Source organism: Podarcis cretensis (assembly GCF_951804945.1).
Source record: "Podarcis cretensis genome assembly, chromosome: 5".
Taxonomy (NCBI): domain Eukaryota; kingdom Metazoa; phylum Chordata; class Lepidosauria; order Squamata; family Lacertidae; genus Podarcis; species Podarcis cretensis.
The window spans coordinates 84,342,234-84,362,603 of record NC_137174.1 but is presented as its reverse complement, the minus strand read 5'-3'; the positions used below and the strand labels follow the sequence as shown (position 1 = coordinate 84,362,603).

Below are 20,370 nucleotides of genomic sequence, written 5' to 3'. Positions count from 1 at the left end.
AAACACATTTTATTTAGTTATTACATGATTTGCATGTCAGATGTCTTCCAGCAGGAACGGCAAATTTTGAGAAGTTGATATTTGATTTTTTCCCCCTCGTACAAAAACACACACACCTACAAACAGTTCTGCAGAGTAATTTACCTCATGTTGTGGTCAATATGAATTAATACATCTTTGTTTTGTGACACATTGGTTAAAAATTGTACATTCTTTCCCCTATGTTTTAGATACAGTGAAAAATGGACACTATCTCTTATATCAATTTAATGTCACCAATGTAAGTATATTTTTATTAGCATTAGAGATGTGATGACATTGCCCCCAAAATTGTCCTGAATGGAGTTTGGATCTGGTGTGCTTTCCACTATCTTAACTTAAGTTGGCCTAATTGACTTTGGCTTCCAGTGGTTGGCTGGAATATAAGGACCTAAGTTGTTCAGGGCTTTGTATATCAGCACAGAAATCTTGAACTTGACCCAGTTATCTATTTTACTACAGTCCTAGACTGTAGCAATTTATCAGTACATAAATTTGGTTGAATTTAGAATGTAGAATGTAGAATGTAGAATGTAGAATGTAGAATGTAGAATGTAGAATGTAGAATGTAGAATGTAGAATGTAGAATGTAGAATGTAGAATATAGAATATAGAAGAACTGATTGGAAGACACAGCACTCTGAAGTGTTAGACTGCTTTGGATTCATGACAAGCCAGGATGTACATTTCCACCTTCGCACCATGCTTGAAAATAGACAGAAAATTTATTATAATATTATTACTATTGATTTATTAATTGCCTTCTAAGCCACTGTTTCAAGGCTCAAATTTTTTTGATAATCGCTGTGAAACATGTCATCATTATTATAATTTTTTAAATGCTTCAGCTGGGAAACACTATTGTAGAGAAAATCCTAGAGAAATCAGTTTTGTTCTCTTTTCCTAACATGAAATCAGTGTGACTTACACAAGAGTACTAAACATATGTTCTCCGTTCGTAAGGCAGTAATCCTATAAACACTTATCTGACCATATGTCCCATTCAACTCAATAGGGTTTAACTCTGAAGCGTGCAGTCTAAATTGCATTGATTTTCTTCTATAAGCTCTAGTGAACCACTTATTTTATAACAGCTAGATTTCAACTGCAGTTTCCCCCAAAATTTGTCAAACATATCATATTTAAAATCAGCAAAATGAAAATGATGACTTGGTGTTCATTTCTATGTTGCAGGACTTACTTTGGCCTTAAGATTACTCACAGAAAGCCACAGATATGCATAACTATAGTCGTTCTTTGTTGCAAGATTTCTGTAACACTATTGTCTGCATACCTTTTGTTTTTTCAGAATGTCTTATATATGACAGTGGCACAGAATGGCTATACAGATTCAAATACTTTCATATTTGATGAACTTAGAATCCTTGGATTGCCCTATAATGCCACAGGAGTGACGGTTACTTCAAATGGTGTGGTTCAGAATAAGAATCTCCAAGTCACTTACAGCGCTGCAGATAAGGTAAATGTCTTTGAATAAACACATGGAAGTGAATCTCTTATGCTATGTGTTATATGGTGCTTAGGATCAGGTTACAGACAAATAGTAAAAGGAGCACCAACCATTGCTTTATGTCAGACATGTCCAACCTCAAGTAGGCTGTGATATATTATTCAGCAGGGGTCAGCAACCTAAGGCCCATGGGCCACAAGCGGCCCATGGGGGTTGTTTAACCGGCCCCCGAGCCACCCCCAAACCAAGCCGCCTGCTCAGCGAGTCCCTGCACACTGCACTAAACCCACTTGCACTGTGCTAAACCCACTGACCCACTTCCTTCATTTCTTTTGTGATGTGTAATTATAAATTGCCACATTCTTAGCACCAGTGCATTCATATCAGGCATAGGCAAGCTTGGACCTCCAGATGTTTTGGGACTACAACTCCCACCATCCCTAGCTAACAGGACCAGTTGCCAGGGATGGTGGGAATTGTAGTCCCAAAACATCTGGAGGGCCGAGTTTGTCTATTATCTGATCCACATCATTGGCTGCTGCTAAGCAGTAGGGAACAGAAGAAGAAGAAGAAGAAGAAGAAGAAGAAGAAGAAGAAGAAGAAGAGTTGTTGTTTGGACTTCGTATCCCACCTTTCACTCCCCTTAAGGAGTCTCAAAGTGGCTAACAATCTCCTTTCCCTTCCTCCCCCGCAACAAACACTCTGTGAGGTGAGTGGAGCTGAGAGATTTCAGAGAAGTGTGACTAGCCCAAGGTCACCCAGCAGCTGCATGTAGAGGATCAGGGAATCAAACCCGGTTCACCAGATTACGAGTCTACTGCTCTTAACCACTACACCACACTGGCTCTAATTCTTATACAATTCTAGAGCGTTAACTTTTATAAGCACCCCATAAGCAGCCATGCCCCACCATACTAGCTGTTCCTGGGTCACATGGTCTTTCCACAAATGCCTGCTGGATAGGAGTCCTTCAAAGAGTTCTGCACCTCTGTGGATGCAGTTCGGTCACTTAAAACCTGTTTCAAAGGTGGGGGAATCTATTGACCCTCTTGTTGCAGTCATAAATAGTTAGCACATGTGCATACATCATGCAATCTTGATTCCCCCCCCCCAAAAAAATAATCAATACATGTTGAACTAAGAAGCCAAGATTTGGATGGATATTGGTCTTCTGAATATTAATAGTCAGGCATCTATTGCACAGTCATTAATCTCAAGGCAGCTTCCCCCTTAAGAATTTGCACTCAAATGCAAATGGCAGTTGTTTCCCCCAGGTTTACAACCCTTAGCTACTGCCTCTGCTTTGTCCCTTGCTGTGTCTTATGCCTTGATCTGCCTCCCACAATGCCTTTCTTTGTGTGCTGAATTTTAGATTGTAACCCCCATAAAACAGGGTCCTCTCCTTTGCCACTTGTAAAGTACCAGGCACAAGAAATATGTGATAGATATATTCCAGTCCGTATCTATAGTGGATTTAAATCTGTTATAGATACAGACTAGAATATACTGTATTTTTCTGTGTATAAGACACCCCCTATTTTTTGGGACTCAAAATTAAGAAAATGCACTATGCACTGTCCGTGTATAAGACGACCCCTTCAAAAATTTAGGAAAAAATATACCGGTATTCTTATATATGGAAAAATACCGCATCTATCCTATCTATCTATTTATCTATCTATCCGATGTTTTCATTTTTTAAATTTTTTTATTAGTCGTTTCAACATGACATTTTATCCCCCCCAAAATATCATCCTTGAATCCCCCCCCCATTTTTTCCCTTTCCCCTCCCCAAAACATAACCCCCCTCCCCTCCCCCCCCAGACTTCCCTCAGCTCCTCTCTCTGGTTTATCAACATATGTTATTTTCTGCATGTTAAAAAACTGTACAGATCCTTAATTTAGCTATCTTAATTTATCTATCTATGTTATCAGTAAAAAAATTGTGAAAACTTTTAACCAACTTTTTATTGATGCTTTCATTTTTTAATAACTTTGGGATATTTTTAATAACTTTGGGATAATTTTTAATAACTTTGGGATATTTCATGGGAAGCAATTCATAAATAAAATAAATAAATAAATAAACACAGTTTTTATGCATGTGGCATTTACAACTTGGATTTTACTCTTCATTTTTGTAGGTTGCCACCATAACAAACCTTCAGCTTAAACTGGGAGAAGATCACAGAGTCTCCTGGGAACAGGTCTTCAGTGACAGTAACAGATTTGATTGTCATTTTGAGCCAAATGCATCAAAAGAAAAATGTGAGGCTCTTGGCTGTACCTGGAGTGTAAGTAACACACATACAGTATAAACCCATATATGCTTTGATGATTAGGGGTGTGTTGGCCATGAGCACAGTACACTGGTCTCATCCTTTCCCTTTTACTCACAGTCATGGATGTGAGAGAAGATGCTGCTTCAGACATCAAGTATGCCTATCCCTCTTGTTCTTTCTCAATATTTTTCTTGAAACTTATTTGGTCCTGTTTTTAAAAAGATAAGCATTTCAGTGCAATGGTGCAGGCTTGGTAAATAAATGTAGAAAGTGGGTTTGGCAACAAAATGTTTCAGTGTATCCACGATTTTAAAAGGAGCACTCCTGTTCAGGGTTCCAAGAAGTCATTCCTTCCAAGCAGGGCATTCTTCTCTTTGTCCATTCTGCTCTATTTCTTCCCGTAACCCCAAAAGCGTTGTTCAACATTCCATGGTTAGCAGGTACGCTCAGTTCCCATCAGGTTATTGTTGTTGTTTGGTAGCTTCTTGCCTCTTCAGTTTAGTTTCCCTCTTGTTTCCAGTTTGCCCAGTTTTGGTTACAGCCCCAGTAGCACTCACCACCTTGTTGCTATTAGAAGTGCTGCTGCTGATGTTTCCTGCCCTTGCCAATATTCTCTTTTTTAATAATTTTTTTTATTAATTTTAACATATAAATTATAAAATGTACTACAAAACTTATCACTTATACAATCTTTTTGGACTTCCATCAGCACCTCTGATGATCCACTGTTTTAACCACTTCTTATGCATTTCTTAACTTCCTATTGCCTTTACATCTCTTAACAAATCATCTACCTCCTTGTCCATTTTTACATTAGTTCTAATAATACTCCTCACAAAATTTCTTGCAACCCTACAAACATCATCTGCTCTTCACAATTACTTTTCAAATAGTCTGTAAATTTACTCCAGTCTTCCGTGAATTTCTGGTCTCGCCGGTTTCGAATCCTTCCTGTTAGTTTATCTAATTCTGCATAGTCGCCCTTGCAAATATTCTCAGGCCCTGTTCACACAGCACTGTAACTACTGCAGCCAAGCTATCTTTGGCTGAGATCCAGCTAAAGTTTTGCTTTCTGGATTCCTCTTTGCTTAAGTGCGTGCTTAACTCTCCCTACTGAGAGGGATCCAATGGATTTCTTTCTGTTCACACCTCTGCTGCAGGCGACTTAGAATCTGCCATATAATTTCTCTACTGGGGCATAGTGGCTATGGGTTGAAACTCAGGGAGGCAAATGGTAAGACTCCTCCAGTGGGAGCCATAAAATCTGCAGACCTGGTCAAAATAGACTTGGTGAGCCATTTAACACCAACAAAGGGTTCTTAACAAATGAAAATAGGATTTGTTGCTGGAATTCATGGGGAGTATGGCTTCCAGTACTTCCTGGTTCAACAAATTGTGTCTGGAGCTAATGAAAATATCATCTTCCATTCACCTCATTGGAAAGCCTACGCTTGAGCCTCTAAGCCTTATATACAAGAAGGTCTTTTCTCTCAACAGCCAGCTGTTGAACCTGTCCCATTCTGCTACTACCCATCCAATGATGGTTATACTGTTGAAGAAATTCAGTACACACCTTCCGGTTTAACGGTCAACCTTGGCAGAGGCAATGGACCTGTTAGACACCCAAGAGTTTCTGTCACACCCATTGACACACTTCGCTTGGAGGTGAAATACCATGAGAACAACATGCTTCAATTTAAGGTAAATTCGAGGCAAATACCGCAGCTAGTTATCTTGAAACAGTCTGCCTGTGACTTTCGCATCAATCACGAAAGCTTTTTGATTCATACTACTAATTAAAAGGTAAAGGTAAAGGTACCCCTGCCCGTATGGGCCAGTCTTGACAGACTCTGGGGTTGTGCGCCCATCTCACTCAAGAGGCCGGGGGCCAGCGCTGTCCGGAGACACTTCCGGGTCACGTGGCCAGCGTGACAAAGCTGCATCTGGCGAGCCAGTGCAGCACACGGAAATGCCGTTTACCTTCCCGCCAGTAAGCGGTCCCTATTTATCTACTTGCACCCGGGGATGCTTTCGAACTGCTAGGTTGGCAGGCGCTGGGACCAAGCAACGGGAGAGCACCCCGCCGCAGGGATTCGAACCGCCGACCTTTCGATCGGCAAGCCCTAGGCGCTGAGGCTTTTACCCACAGCGCCACCTGCCTGGCAAAGCAGTTGTAACCTTGCTGGTTCCAAAATACGAAAGAGGAAATATATTCCCAAATGTTGCTGATGGCGCTACCCATCAAGGATTTTGAATCGTGTGCAGCTGTTCATCTGGCCCTAACAACATTTCTCCTTTGCCCCGAAAAAGCAAAAGGAAGATTCTGTTGTTTTTAAAGAGATTTACTATTATTAATGGGGCAGGGTGGGGGACGGACAGGAAGATTCCAGCCTTGCGATCTATGTTCTGTAACATCTTTGTTCTAAGGAAGCAATACCCATTCCTCCTTGCAGATTTATGATTACAGTAACAAAAGGTATGAAGTCCCAGTGCCACTGAACGTCCCCAGCACACCTGCAAGCACCTATGAGAAACGCCTCTATGATGTGGCAGTTCAGAACAATCCATTTGGTATTCAAATTAGGCGCAGAAGCACTGGAACAGTCATGTAAGTGGATGGTTGTACAACTGGGCAATGAACAGAACAAGTGAGAAAACAAACCAAGTTGTTCCTCAAGTTACTACAAAGTTCACGGGGTGGGGGGCAGAGATGTGGTCGTTGTTGTTGTTTTGCTTCTTTTCTCAAATGGCACTTACACAGTTGGTCTTATTTTTACTTGCAGTGTATTTCCGCAATCATATGATTCAAGGGCTGTTTTCTGCAAAAATTAGCACATGACAGTTATATTTATTTAAAAAACTTCCCTACTGCTTATTATTATTATTATTTGCTTCTTAGCTAGCTCTGAGTATTTGACTCTCATCTATCCAGTCATCCACCAGTTTATCTTATATGCTTATTTTTCACTGACTGACCTTTGAAAGGGTATGAACAAGCCACTTTATACAACCTTATTATCACGACATCTAGCATAAACTATGAATATCATTCTTAAAACTGAATTTAGAAGGTGGATTGTTGCATGCGTCATTGATCCTCCTGTGTCAATTATCAAGGAAGTAAACAATATGCTATGCATATTTGTTAGGCTGTGACTTCATGCTTGCCACACCATTTTAAAGTCTAACTTTAGGCCCATGTCACCCTGGCTGCTGAAGGCAGAATATGGAGGAAAGTTGGGAAATTTAAAATGGTGATTGGTCATGGGGTTTGGTGGAGAATAGAGATGAGGGTTTAGATAAAGTTGGAAAAGTCTGCAAGGATCACATAATAGATTTCAGTGTAAGTATGCTAGTTTTTAAAGAATGGGTGAACTGAGAAAATATTACTGTTTCATGGTTAAAACCCCTAGAAGTGTTCTGTTCTCCTGTAAGCCTTTGGGTAAATACTTTGTGAACTGCAGTATTCACTCTGTTTCTTTTAGGATCAGCAGGAAACAGACTAAGCTTAGTTTAGCTTTTCCTCTCCATACCTGTCATCTCAAATGATCAGATAGCACAGAGAGACAAGCACACCATTAAGCAGACGGGAGCATCGCAGATATGTTATAGATCATCATAACCCTTTACAGCACCATTGGTGCTAAAAATATTTCCCTCACAGGTTCTAAATGATTTCTGATTGTTCCTCCCACCTCTGCCACAACAGATCATCATTTTAAATTTGAAAAGAAGGAATGTTGATGTATATCCTTCCCCAGCCCCATCTCAACCCACTGTTTTGAGAATTGCTAAAATTAGAAGTACTGGTAAAATATTTGATGGGACTCAAATATTTTGTCACAGTCAGTTTTTAGGCAGGTCTACCTAGGTGATGAGCTTTCCTAAAGCTTTGTTGTGTTGGGGACACTCTTTACAATTGTAGGTAGGCGAGTGTGACATCACAGGCCTAAAGGCTATTGATATATCTGCAGTCTCCATGATTTTAATACTAGGCCTAGGAACACTACATCTTCCTGGGTTCTTGACATTCAGTATGTCCTGCTCTGCAGTGTGGCAAGGTTAAACTAGAATATAAGACAAGGTGAGGTGCAGGACTGGATACAATATGCTCTGGGAGGGGGAAAACTATTTTTGCTAGCCATGGTAGCCATTTTGTGGTGGCACCCACAGCAAATTTAGCAAGATATGAGAACCAGCACCTCTTCTTCTTATTTTTTTTACCAGAAATAGCATGGTTGAGGCTAATTATGTTCTGAGAACCTAGGTCCCTGGGGAATGTGCCTAAGCATAGCATCTAAAAGAGGTTTGTTCTAAAGGAACATGGCTAAAATGCGGTCCTCCAGAGGTTGATGTCATATTACCACTGACCATGCTTAGAGGGGCTGATGGGAAGTGGAGTTCAACAGCATCTAGAGGGCAACATGTTGGCTAGACCTGTCAAGGTTCAAATTTCACACATTGCTCACCATGAATCATTGGGAAATGACACATCATCAGAATACTCCAGGACTTCACTGAAGTTCTTCTCAGACCACGACTATCCAAAACAGAAGAGGTGTGAAGTTCAACACCCACCCCTACCACACATGTCAGCTACTATACAATATCTGATATAGTTTCATTATGAGAAACAGAAGTGTGGTGACAAGGGCATAGGAGGAAGGTTGAAGGCAAACTCTGCATCATCCTGAAGGCACAGTGGAACCCTCAGAGAAAGTTGTATCAACGCAAATCTAGAACCTAATATTAATTAGCAGCATTTCTTGAGGGAAAAATATATGCATAACAGGATAGACTTGTTCCTCTTTACCATTGATAGTGTGTCATAGAGGCCTTGTGGAATGAACTGATCAACCATAGCTAATAAATGTCCATTATGATATAATCTCAAAGGTTTTTTCATCACTGTAACATTGAGTGTCACAATATCCGATGATCAGCAATGACATTCCCCCCGCTTCACCCTGCAAATGTTCTGAAACCTTGCCATCCTCATATGTGAAATATAATCCAGTCTGCTTTCTTCTTCTTTCTAATGAAAACTGCTGAATATTTTGATTGCAGTTGGGATTCTCAAGTACCTGGCTTCATCTTCAGCGACATGTTCATTCAGATTTCAACTCGCCTCCCTTCTCAGTACGTGTATGGGTTTGGTGAAACAGAGCATGCTCACTTCCGACATGAGATGGACTGGCATACTTGGGGGATGTTTGCAAGGGACCAGTCTCCCGGGGTGAGTTCATTCTTTTACCATCTTCATTACAACGTTCAGCTAAAAAGATCGGGATGTGTTGAATCTGGACTAAATTAGTTGCACTTGCGTCCCATCGAAATAATTAGGCTGCAGCCCACCAGCCCCTTATACCAGGCTGGGATGCAAGGCAGTGGATGGAGTGGAAGCATTCTTCTGCTCGCTTTTGCCAGCTCAGCTGCCAAACATGCACAGAGTCTCCAACCAGGGCACTCTGAAGAGGAAGGTGGGGTTGAGGTGATGCTCTGGGATTGGCTAGATCCCAAGCCACTCTTGAACCTGGTGTTGCCTGACATCGGTCCAGTTTGGGCCCAATTACTGTGCTGGTGTACTCCCAGAGAAAGGCAACATTTTCTATAAAAATAATACCAAAGAGAAATTATTATGATTGTTGTTGTTGTTGTTGTTGTTGTTGTTGTTGTTATTTCTATATGCACTGCTAATGGTGAGTCTCACCCCTCACAATTTCTGCTGCCAGTCTGTAGAGGCACATGGCTCTGGCAGTAATACACAAGAAATCTAGCATCAACAGAAGTTTACATCAGTCCCAGGTGCTTAGAATGCACCGTGAGCCCCCACAGATGCTTGGATGTGTGTGTACTTGAGCTGTATGAATGTTAGAGAGCACTACAGCTCAATCTTAGTATACATTGTGCACACAGATGTACCCCCACACTTTATCCCCTCTCCCCTGGCCCCTAAAAATTAAACGTTTTAAGAAACTTTCATTTTATATGTATTTTTATGATAGTTTTCTGCTTGAATGATCTCAGCTCATGGCAAGCTGAAGGCAGAATATGAGAAAAAATTGGGAAATTAATATTTACCTTGTTGTGATCTTGAAATGTGTAACCCTTGCTGACATGTGTAGAAGCATGCTGGGGAGAAAATCAATTGGCCAAGGCGTTTGCTCACAGCATGTTATTTTCCCTCCACAATTACAGTACAAGCTTAATACTTATGGAGTTCACCCCTTTTACATGGGCCTAGAAAATGATGGAAATGCTCACGGAGTTCTCTTGCTGAACAGCAATGGAATGGGTAAGTCGCCCTTCATTTTTCTGAAAACGTTGCATTTCTGAATCACAGTTTGTCTCAGGTTGACAGGTGTATGGCCTGTGAGCCATGCCAGTCCCCAACCTGACTTTTACAGTCCCTTTCCCCCATGCTGGAATGAGATCTTGAGTTGGTGCCTCTTATTTGGCAAGCGCCCTGTCTGTTTACATATTGGCAGCAGGGGTGGTGGAGACAGTGGCAGAGCCAATCCGAAACACCCTCCACTGTGCCCGCGCTGCACTGAACTCCTTGATATTGGTTATAGAGGGCTCAACCTTTCAGTTTCAGAAAGCAAGGGCACCAACAGCGCAAAGGTTGGTGCAACATCCATATTTCAAGTTAAGTCAGTCTCCTGTGACTTGGTCAGGAAACAGTATTAGCGAACACAAAGGTTATTTGTGGAAGTCACAGGCTAATTCTTAACTGGCAGGTGCCCCTACCTTAAGAAATGAGAGATTGGCTCATTCCCTGAGAATTCTAGGGAGTTCTCATTTATTGATGGGAATGCCCTTGGGGCCCAAGTTATTTTCAGCCAGCCTGCTGGAGCAGGTGGGGAAGAGGGTTATTTTGGCAATTACTGGTCATTTTGATAGTTTCATTTCCTGTTTATGAATTTCCAGAGGTAAAGCTCCAACCAACTCCTGCTTTGACTTACCGTACTATTGGAGGGATCTTGGACTTCTATGTAGTTTTGGGACCAACTCCAGAACAAGTGGTTCAGGAATACACTGCAGTAAGTAGTTCAGTAATACATCTGAAACTATTTTACAAAGCCTATACTAAAGATACTATCATTTTGCTTTTTTTTTTTTTTGCCAGAGTAAGGTAACGCAAATATCATGTATTTAATTTTCTTATTTCTAGCTCATTGGACGTCCAGTCATGCCACCATACTGGAGTCTGGGATTCCAATTGTGCCGCTATGGATATGGAAATGACACAGAAATCTCCGATCTTTATGATGCAATGAGAGCAGCTAAGATACCCTATGTAAGTTGTGTGTAGACATGACCATTCATTCATTCTGTTTCAATCCTGCCCTTTTGCTCAGGGCAGTAGATTCCTTCCCCTACCTGTTGTCGCCTCAGCAACCATATGAATTAGGTTAAGCTGAGAGATAATGGCTAGGTTAAAGTTATCCAGCAAACTGCATGAAAAGCAGGTATGTAAATTGGGACTCATAGTGATAATTTTCTCTTCATGGTGAGTGTCAGTGGTGATAGTCCATAGAATATTTATTTGAATAATCATAGGAATTGGGAAAATGTACATTTAGGTTGTGACTCTTAAGAAAGAGTCAGCATTTCTATATATGAAAAAATTAAGGTGCCTTAGAATAGTTAGCAATGAAGCTGACAAAATGGAGGACTACCCTGGATTCACTCCTGAGTCAAGGCAAGACCTGGTGTGAGATTAAGTGTCAAAGAACTACTTAAGAACAATGGCCACAATGCTATCCAATTCTACAAGGTGTGACCGGAAAGTTCAGTGAACGGTCACAGAAATCAGACAGTGAGAAATATTCGAACATACAGGCCTTCAAAGCAGGCCCCCCCTCTGATACAATGCAACATTGACAACGTTTGTAGAACTGTTGGAAACTTCTGGAGAAGTCCTCTTTTCATACTGCTTTCCGTTCCCTTGTCACAGTAGCTTGGACATGTGAAATGTTGGAAAATCTGTGCCCTTTCAGTGTAGATTTCAGTTTTAGAAAAAGAAAAAAATCTGGTGGACCCAGATCAAGAGAAAACAGAGGGTGGGACAGCTCAGTAACCTAAGTAATGATTTCACACGGAATATGCAATTCTTCCACCATCATTCGGACAGACAAACGCAGATCCCACATGAACAACTCATGAACTCTGTTGACATTTGCTACCATTCTGCTCATCGACAGTCTGCCAGACCGAAGGTCATCTTCGATGGTTTGCCGCCCTTCATGGAAATGCTTAAACCTCTCATATCCTGTTTTTTGAGTTAGGGCTTCATCTCTGTACACATTTGTGAGCATTTCGTGGGTTTCTGATGCCGATTGTATGTTTGGATATTTTTTGCTGCCCGATTTCTGTGACCATTCACCAAACTTTCCAGTCACACCTTGTATATATTTAAGTGAAAAGTTTCCCAGAGGGAACAAGCTGGTCGCAACTGATTTCAAAACAGGAAAGATCTCAAAAATGAGCAGAGTAGTTAAAAGGAGTAAGTTGAAAGTACCGTATTTTTCGCCCCATAGGATGCACCGCCCTATACGACGCACCTAGTTTTTGGGGGGAGGAAATAAAGAAAAAAAATTCATTTCCCCCCCAGGCACGGGCTGGCGCAGGGGAAGCCCGAGCTTCCCCCGACCCCAGTCCCCAGAAGAGCCTGCTATCCGCAAGCCTACAGAGCCGCGCCGGTCTCCCCAGGATTGCGGACAGCTGTGCGAAGCCCGGGCGCGCTGAGGCTTCCCAATGCAGGCAGCTCTGCGCAACCCTCCGGAGCCCGGCGCAGCTTGGCGCCGGGCTCCGGATGGTCGTTCAGAGCTGCGCGGACCCCGGGAGGGCAGGCAGCTCTGCGCGACCCTTCGGAGGCCAGCGCGGCTTGGCGCTGGGCTCTGGAGAGTCGCACAGAGCTGTGCGGAGCCCGGGAGCGCAGGCAGCTCTGCGCGACCCTTCGGAGGCCGGCGCGGCTTGGCGCCGGGCTCCGGAGTGATGCGCACAGCTGCGCGGACCCGGGAGGGCAGGCAGCTTTGCGCAACCCTCCGGAGGCCAGCGCGGCTTGGCGCGGCTCCGGAGGGTCGCGCAAAGCTGCGCGGAGCCCGGGAGCGCAGGCAGCTCTCCGCGACCCTCCAGAGGCCGGCGCGGCTTGCCGCCGGCCTCTGGAGAGTCGCGCAGAGCTGCGCAGAGCCCGGGAGGGCAGGCAGCTCTGCGTGATCCTCCGGAGGCCGACGCGGCTTGGCGCCGGGCTCCGGAGGGTTGCGCAGAGCTTCCTGAAGCCTGAAGAGCGAGAGCCTCTCGCTCCCCGGGCTTCAGCGAAAGCCTGTATTCGCCCCATAGGACGCACCCACATTTCCCCTTCATTTTTGGAGGGGAAAAAGTGCGTCCTATAGGGCGAAAAATACGGTAGTTAAAAGTAGTTAAAAGGGAATTGAAAAAGAGATAAAAGTACACTTGAACATGTCACCTAGCAAACTGTATTAAAACTGAAGAGAGTTTGTCGTATTGGTGTAGTATTGGAGCTGCTGTTTAAACAACAAAAAGGAAGAAAGAGAGGTGAAAATTTCACTGGATGTTGCAGAGCAACCTTGCTTTGGCCTATGTGACACTTTGACTCCTCACCTTTGTCTGTAAATTAGTCATTTAAAACTGTAGATTAAGATCGTTTGATCCTTTTCTCCATAGGATGTACAATATGCAGATATTGATTACATGGAACGGCAGCTGGACTTCACTATCGGTCCAGAATTTTCAAAGCTTCCGGCTCTGGTTGACAAAATGAAACAGGATGGAATGCGATTTATCATCATTTTGGTCAGTACATATATTCTGCTCCTGTTTGATCTAATGACTTTAATGTTGGCCTAAGTGGGCTCCTCCACTGTGCCACCCTGAACTCTGACCTGTTTTTTGCTGCGCCTCTTTTGCATTTTCCCTGGTGGAATGGCTGCACTGGTAGAGCCTTCCATTTGAGTGGCTCTTGCGCACCAAGATATCCTAAAACCTGGAATATTTTGAGAACAGGATTGCTCCTTTAATAACTATTATGCCTTTAGTTCTTAAGCCAAAGTTCTTCATTTCAGGATCCAGCCATTTCTGGGAACGAAACCAAGCCTTATCCGCCATTCACAAGAGGGGTTGAGGACGATGTCTTCATTAAATGGCCCAATAGCAGTGATATTGTGTGGGGGAAGGTAATATTTTTTGCATACTATCATTAGCATTAATTCCATGTACAAGTGCCTTAAAATGCCTTAAATGTTCTTTTTTGGGTTAAATTGGGCCTCTGGTCATCTTAGTAAAGGTGGTTTATCTTCCCTATGGTTGCCAGGTTGTGGCAACCTTAGTCTACCAGCTGAGAAACTCCTTAGTTTATGTAAAAAAAAAAAAAAAAATAGAATTTCTTCTTGAAAAGACTATTAGAAGTCATCTGATTTCAGATAATAATTGCTGCTAGCAGTATAATTATGGTCTGGTATTAGCAAATTCCAATGAACAAGGGTGCATGCCCAAAACAGCCATATGTTGGCATTTTAAGAAAGGAGTAATGAAAGTGAGGAGTGTTGCATCCTTTTATTTATCTCTCCACCATCTCAGTTTTGGAGTAGGATAACGTAACCCTTGATTTTGTTTTAAAAAGAAGGTTACTCGATTGTTATCACTTGAGGGATTTCCATTCCACCTTTCTGAGTGAATTGCAGTGGTTCATTTGCAAAGAAAGGTTCCCCAAACCTTGTCATTTCATTATTTCATTATGCTAACCATTTTCAAATAACTTTGCCGTCATAGGTATGGCCTGATTACCCTGGTGTAGTTGTGAATACATCAATATCCTGGGACGAGCAAACAGAGGTAAGTTTACACTTCTGTCTCTCCTTTAAAAAGCCCCAGTAATTGTGAAAACAATGCAGTAGTGCTAATAATAATAATATAATTAATTAATTAATTAATTAAATTTGTATATCGCCCTTCATCCATGGATCTCAGGTCCGTTCACAACATAAAGATACAATGTAAAAATACAAAAAACCCACGAAGCAGTAACCCTCTTCCCCACATAATAATGAACTAATGGCAGCAAGGCTAGCGGGGGAAGAATTTGGTAAGCCCAAGGTAGTTTCGATCCCCCTTCCCCTAAAAAAGCAGTCCATTTGTGTCATAATGCAAAGTGTATTTGGCACCATGGAGAGTGAAGCAAGCAATTGTTAGTCATGTTTGAGAAATGAATTCATAAATGATTTTGGGCAAGCACAATTCCTATGCAAAAGTCCCAACAATGCAATCCTGTACTTGTCTACTCAGAAGTAAGTCCCATTGAGTTTAATAGGAATTGCTCCCGGTTAAGTGTGTATAGCAGACATGTCCAACTGGTCATCCGTGTTCTACAGGCAGATACTGGGGATGCTTCAGGTTGATCACTGGCTTAAATAAATTGTTCACCTGTGTGCTCCTGATCGATCAGTCTTCGTCCCGCCCCCGGCGCTATGTCTCATAAATGTTGCTGTCGCTGCTGTGAAAGCTTATATTCCCTGTGTTGTACTCCCTGAAAGCTCAAAGCTCAACAACTCTGGGCAATGCTCCCCCCCCCAAAAAAAAAGCTCAAAAACTTTTGGCAATGACAATGGGTAAATCACTGCCAGTTTTATTATACTGGGAGTAGATTGTAGTCTCCTCAGAGTTGGACATGCCTGGTGTATAGGATTTCAGCCTGAATGGCTCTTTAGACTTTGTCCATAGTGACCATGGAGATGTGTGTGGGCATATTATGTAAAGCAGGGATAGGCAGAAGATAGAACACAGATGTTGGACCACCTTCTGCCTGCTACCCACTTGCTAGTTTTGAAAAGATCTTCTGTTCTTAAGGAAGTATGCAGACCCATGAAATAATAATAATAATAATAATAATAATAATAATAATAATAATAATTTATACCCCACCCATCTAGCCACTCTGGGTGGCTTCCAACAAAGATTAAAAATATATTAAAACATCAGTCATTAAAAACTTCCCTAATGCGGACTAGTTCTGCCTAAACTGTTAAGAGAATCTGAAAATGCATTCATAGACCATGAGGAGTCAGATCTCTCAAGACTTGGCAGCCCATCTCCGCTTTTGAAAGTTCTGTGATTCACGTGGTGTCAGTCTTTTCCAGCGATGGATCGTGCACACTTCTTGCCTATTAGTTACAAATAAGCAATTGTATCTAAGTAATGTGTTGTTTTCTTCACATTCTCTATTATTCCAGTTATACAGAGCTTACGTTGCATTCCCAGACTTCTTCCGCAACTCTACAGTGCAGTGGTGGAAAAGAGAAATTCAGGAGTTCCACACCAACCCTACCAATCCAGCAAATAGCATTAAATTTGATGGCATATGGATTGTAAGTCCTGCACCTATTTTAGCATTGTCTATGCTGTTTTCTACAGCTATGGATGTGGAAAACAGATACTGGAAAAAAGCAACTCATATTTTCAGCGGATTAATGTCATTTTAGTTTTCTTACACTAACAGTTATGTTTTTATGCAGAGAAAACTATCCAAATTATCTTGAAATGTGCTAGTAATAGGATACGTCTACATTAATGGGTAGATTATGATTGTGATGATTTAATTTATTAACCACCCTTCACCCTAAGGTTCCAGGGTGGGTTGCAAACCTTTAAACACAACATTACAATACACTATTTAAAGCAATTTACAATTATAGAAATAAGTTGGATCCCAAAAATATACACTTCAAGTGTCAAAGGTCATGGCAAAGAGGTGAGTCCTTGTTACTAAAGGGTTGTCTGGACCATATCAAATATGTGTGTCTACCCATAAATCATTGCTATCCTATTTCTGCATTCGTCTGCTTTCATCTGCTTTGTTATCTTGACCCTGTGAATGTTGTCCATCATTTCAGTGCAAGATGCAAATAAATGTATATTAGCATTTACCAGAGCCCAGATGCCCAAGGTTTTTGTTATGGGGAAATATATTGACACTGAATTTGCTCCTCAACACAGTAGAAGAAATGTTTGGGAGGTGGATGAAGGAAGCCTGTATTTATTTGGATGAAGGATGGGATACAATCCATCCTCCCTAAAATATTATTTTTTCTGGAGTTCTAATAACAGGCAGGTACAGGAAAAAAAGAAAGAATAAATAGATTTAAAAAGAGAAAAGAATAGTCACAATTGTTGAAAAAGGAATATAGGATGCAGCTATGAAATTTACTGAGTCAATAATAAAACATTCCAAGAGGAAAAGGATGTGTGGTCTATAATTATAGAGGGTCCCATTTTCTAAATCAATACAACAGCATTTTAAACAACAACAACAGAAAAAATAACCTTGAACTGTCCCAAATCCAGACACTCCTATAGACCTGTGATACCTGATGCTCCCAAGCAATGTACAGTAGAAATATCTTTTTAATAAATCATTTTATAGCTTCTACATATACGCCCCCTACATATACACAGCATATACTTGGGCTCATTTCTTCATTTCATCTTGGCACGCCTTCAGTATTCTTGGACACCTTGAATGGAGAGACATGATGCCTCCTCATATATTTTCATAGTATAATCAAAGGCTATCAGAAACACAAAGGATGGTCCATATTGTTTATGTGTTTTGTTTTGTTTTCAATGTAAGGATATGAATGAACCAGCAAATTTTGTCAATGGTGCAGTTGGTGGCTGTGGGAACTCCGAACTAAATTTTCCTGTATATATACCAAGTAAGTGTAATTACTATGCCTACTTTTAGATCACTTGTAATGTTGTTATATACTAGGTGTGTGCTGAGTTTGGGACAAATCATCCTCATCATCATTTTTAATTTGTATACCGTCTCTCTAACTTAAAATACTCAAGGCGGTTTACAAGCTGAAGAAACAAAAAATGTACATCCTATAACAATCTAATGCACTACAAAAATGTAATAATTAAACAAAACTTTAAGCAACCTACATCAAAAAAGTAACATTCAACAATTATTAGAATAGTATAAAATAATAATATCAGCAAAAAGAAGTTAAACAGAAATCCACTCAACAGTTACAATAAATAATTTCTAAACTATAATCAATAAAATGGCAAGCCACAGTACATAAAATAATACAATACAAACTGAGAAGCCGAGACTGGAGGGTGGAGCAAGGCAGGTGGAAGGAGGCCTTGCCTGATGGAGTCTCTCCCCTCAAAGTTCTTCCTCCAGGCACAGCTTCCTTAAGAGGAGTAATCATGTAATCATGAAGGGGCCACAGGCATACCTTCACCACCCCCACATACATACATACATAGACATATACGCACAACACAAATTCAGAAGAGTCAAATTAATATTTTGTCTACGCCATTCAAATACCATACCTCTGGAGTCTACTCCAAACCAGAAATTTTAATTTTGATATTCCAACATGACTTTATAAATTGATTTTTAAGCATGGAAGCAGAAGATGGGTAAGATTTTGTTTAACCTCTTTTAATGTTTTCTTCTTCATTAGACTTATTAGGAAGAGAAGTTGGGCTGAGTAGTAAAACCTTGTGCATGCAGAGTCAACAATTTCTGGCGGATGGAACCCCAGTTCGACACTATGATGTCCACAATCTATATGGCTGGTCACAAACGAAGCCTACATATGAGTAAGTTACATGTTGTTGTTTTTCCTTTTTGGGTACATTGTTTCCCTGGGGCTTGTCTTACCTTTTAAACAATTCAGTTCTCCATAGAAACAATTTGTACAAATGATTTACAAAGTTATACACGGCTTATTTTATCTTTTTTTAAAAAAAACCTGTAAAGGTGCTCAACATATTTAAATCTTGCCCTTTCCTTTATTTGTACTTGTTTGAACAAGAAAAAAAAAAACACACCATCAAAATTATTGAGTTCTTAACTAGTATATACTGTAGGGTATATGTTTCACAAATACAGTTGTACCTTGGATACCGAATGCCCTGGAACTCGGACATTTTGGCTCCCAAACGCCGCAAACCCGTGATTGTGATTGTTCTGGTTTGCGAATGTTCTTTTGGAACCCAAACGTCCGATGGGGCTTCCGCGGCTTCTGATTGGCTGCAGGAGCTTCCTGCAGCCAATCAAGAAGCCACGATTTGGTTTTTGAATGTTTTGGAAGTTGAACGAACTTCCGGAATGGATTCTGTTTGACTTCCAAGGTACGACTCTCCCTCACAACTAGCAAGTAAGTGCTTATGGCAGTGTTTCCCAAACTTGGGTCTCCAATTATTTTGGGACTACAGTTCTCATTATCCTTGACCATTGGTCCTGCTAGCTAGGGATGATGGGAGTTGTAGTCCTAAAACAGCTGGACACCCAAGTTTGGGAAACACAGGCTTATGGTTTACCGCTAGAACACTAAGTAAGTCCCACCGAGCTGAATGGGAGTTCATTCTGAGTAGACGTGCATTGGATTACACGATTAGCATTCCTTCAGTGGCCAGAGAACTCTACAATATCAATAATCTCTAGATGGAACATAGTAAGCTGCCTTAGTCAGAGCAATTGTCTATCTGGCCCAGTTCATCTAAACTGACAGGCAACCATTTTCCAAAGTTTTCAGGCAGGGTGTAGTTAACCAATCTAGAGAACACTATGCCATTCATTGGTATTATGCTGCATAGTATTCTGTGGTAGATTCTGAAGGCTGGTAGCCTTGAAAGTTTCTGTTAAAAAGATTACAATAAGTTTATGAAGAAGGGTCTGATATTGGCCATATTGGTATTCTGTGTACTTCAACTGACATGTTGAAAATCCAGGGAAGTGGCAGTGGGGTTGAGGTGGGGAAAACATTTTTACATGCTAGGGCTGTAATTTGTCACTCCCCTCCCACTTTCCATCACCAGTGATGTGGATGGCGTCCAAGATCTCCAATTCATGTTAGCAAACACCATGGCAGTGCATGCACAATGTATCTGTAGATGCTGAGTGCCATGGGAACAGCCTGAATAGCCTTTTAAGCATCAAGTTTCATTGTCTTGTTTCTAAGACTGCAAGTACATTGGGGCACAATATTAAGAGACCTGATTCCTCACTTAGCTGGGAGCAAATTATTTGTACGCATATTCTAATAACCAGATTATGTTGTGCAAACTTAATTGTTGACCTGGTTTGTGAAACCAAATGGCCAGCTTAGTGGTTTTAATATGGATGTTTAATTACATCCCGCCAAACACTCTTGTTTCTGTGCATTCAGATGCAACACAGGGAACATATAAATGGGATTCCTCTTATAAGAGGTATTCAAAGGCCATCTTGAGACAGTCCTATGTGATGCAGATGCAGAAAGTTCCGGCAACTGTAATAAAGACTGCTCTGCCACTCACTGATGTCACAAAGCAGTTTTCGGCATTTTTGATAGGCCATTAAGACTAGCATAAGAAATTAAAGTTGAAAATAACCCCTTGCTCCAAGCCTCATATGTGATGGACTACTTTAATTAAAAAGCTTGTATTTGTTTGGCTAGGATTCCACGTAGGCTACACTGAATGATTATTTTAAATTAAGTGTTCTGTATACCCATTCTTAAATTAATAACCTTAACAATTCACTTTTTAAAAAGT

General features: G+C 41.2%; 1 protein-coding gene across 1 annotated transcript in view; it reads left to right on the top strand.

Annotated features, from left to right (window-relative positions):
• Nucleotides 1-20,370, top strand: part of SI (sucrase-isomaltase) — a 102,753-nt gene that overhangs the window by 42,147 nt on the left and 40,236 nt on the right. Inside the window, exons 23-37 of the mRNA XM_079977525.1 lie at nucleotides 231-280; nucleotides 1,349-1,519; nucleotides 3,655-3,804; nucleotides 5,290-5,493; nucleotides 6,246-6,400; nucleotides 8,860-9,028; nucleotides 9,991-10,087; nucleotides 10,723-10,835; nucleotides 10,967-11,092; nucleotides 13,483-13,611; nucleotides 13,881-13,991; nucleotides 14,587-14,649; nucleotides 16,044-16,178; nucleotides 17,441-17,525; nucleotides 18,294-18,432. Of these exons, the coding sequence (XP_079833651.1) occupies nucleotides 231-280; nucleotides 1,349-1,519; nucleotides 3,655-3,804; nucleotides 5,290-5,493; nucleotides 6,246-6,400; nucleotides 8,860-9,028; nucleotides 9,991-10,087; nucleotides 10,723-10,835; nucleotides 10,967-11,092; nucleotides 13,483-13,611; nucleotides 13,881-13,991; nucleotides 14,587-14,649; nucleotides 16,044-16,178; nucleotides 17,441-17,525; nucleotides 18,294-18,432 (1,897 nt within the window). The remainder of the gene's footprint in view (nucleotides 1-230; nucleotides 281-1,348; nucleotides 1,520-3,654; nucleotides 3,805-5,289; nucleotides 5,494-6,245; nucleotides 6,401-8,859; nucleotides 9,029-9,990; nucleotides 10,088-10,722; nucleotides 10,836-10,966; nucleotides 11,093-13,482; nucleotides 13,612-13,880; nucleotides 13,992-14,586; nucleotides 14,650-16,043; nucleotides 16,179-17,440; nucleotides 17,526-18,293; nucleotides 18,433-20,370) is intronic.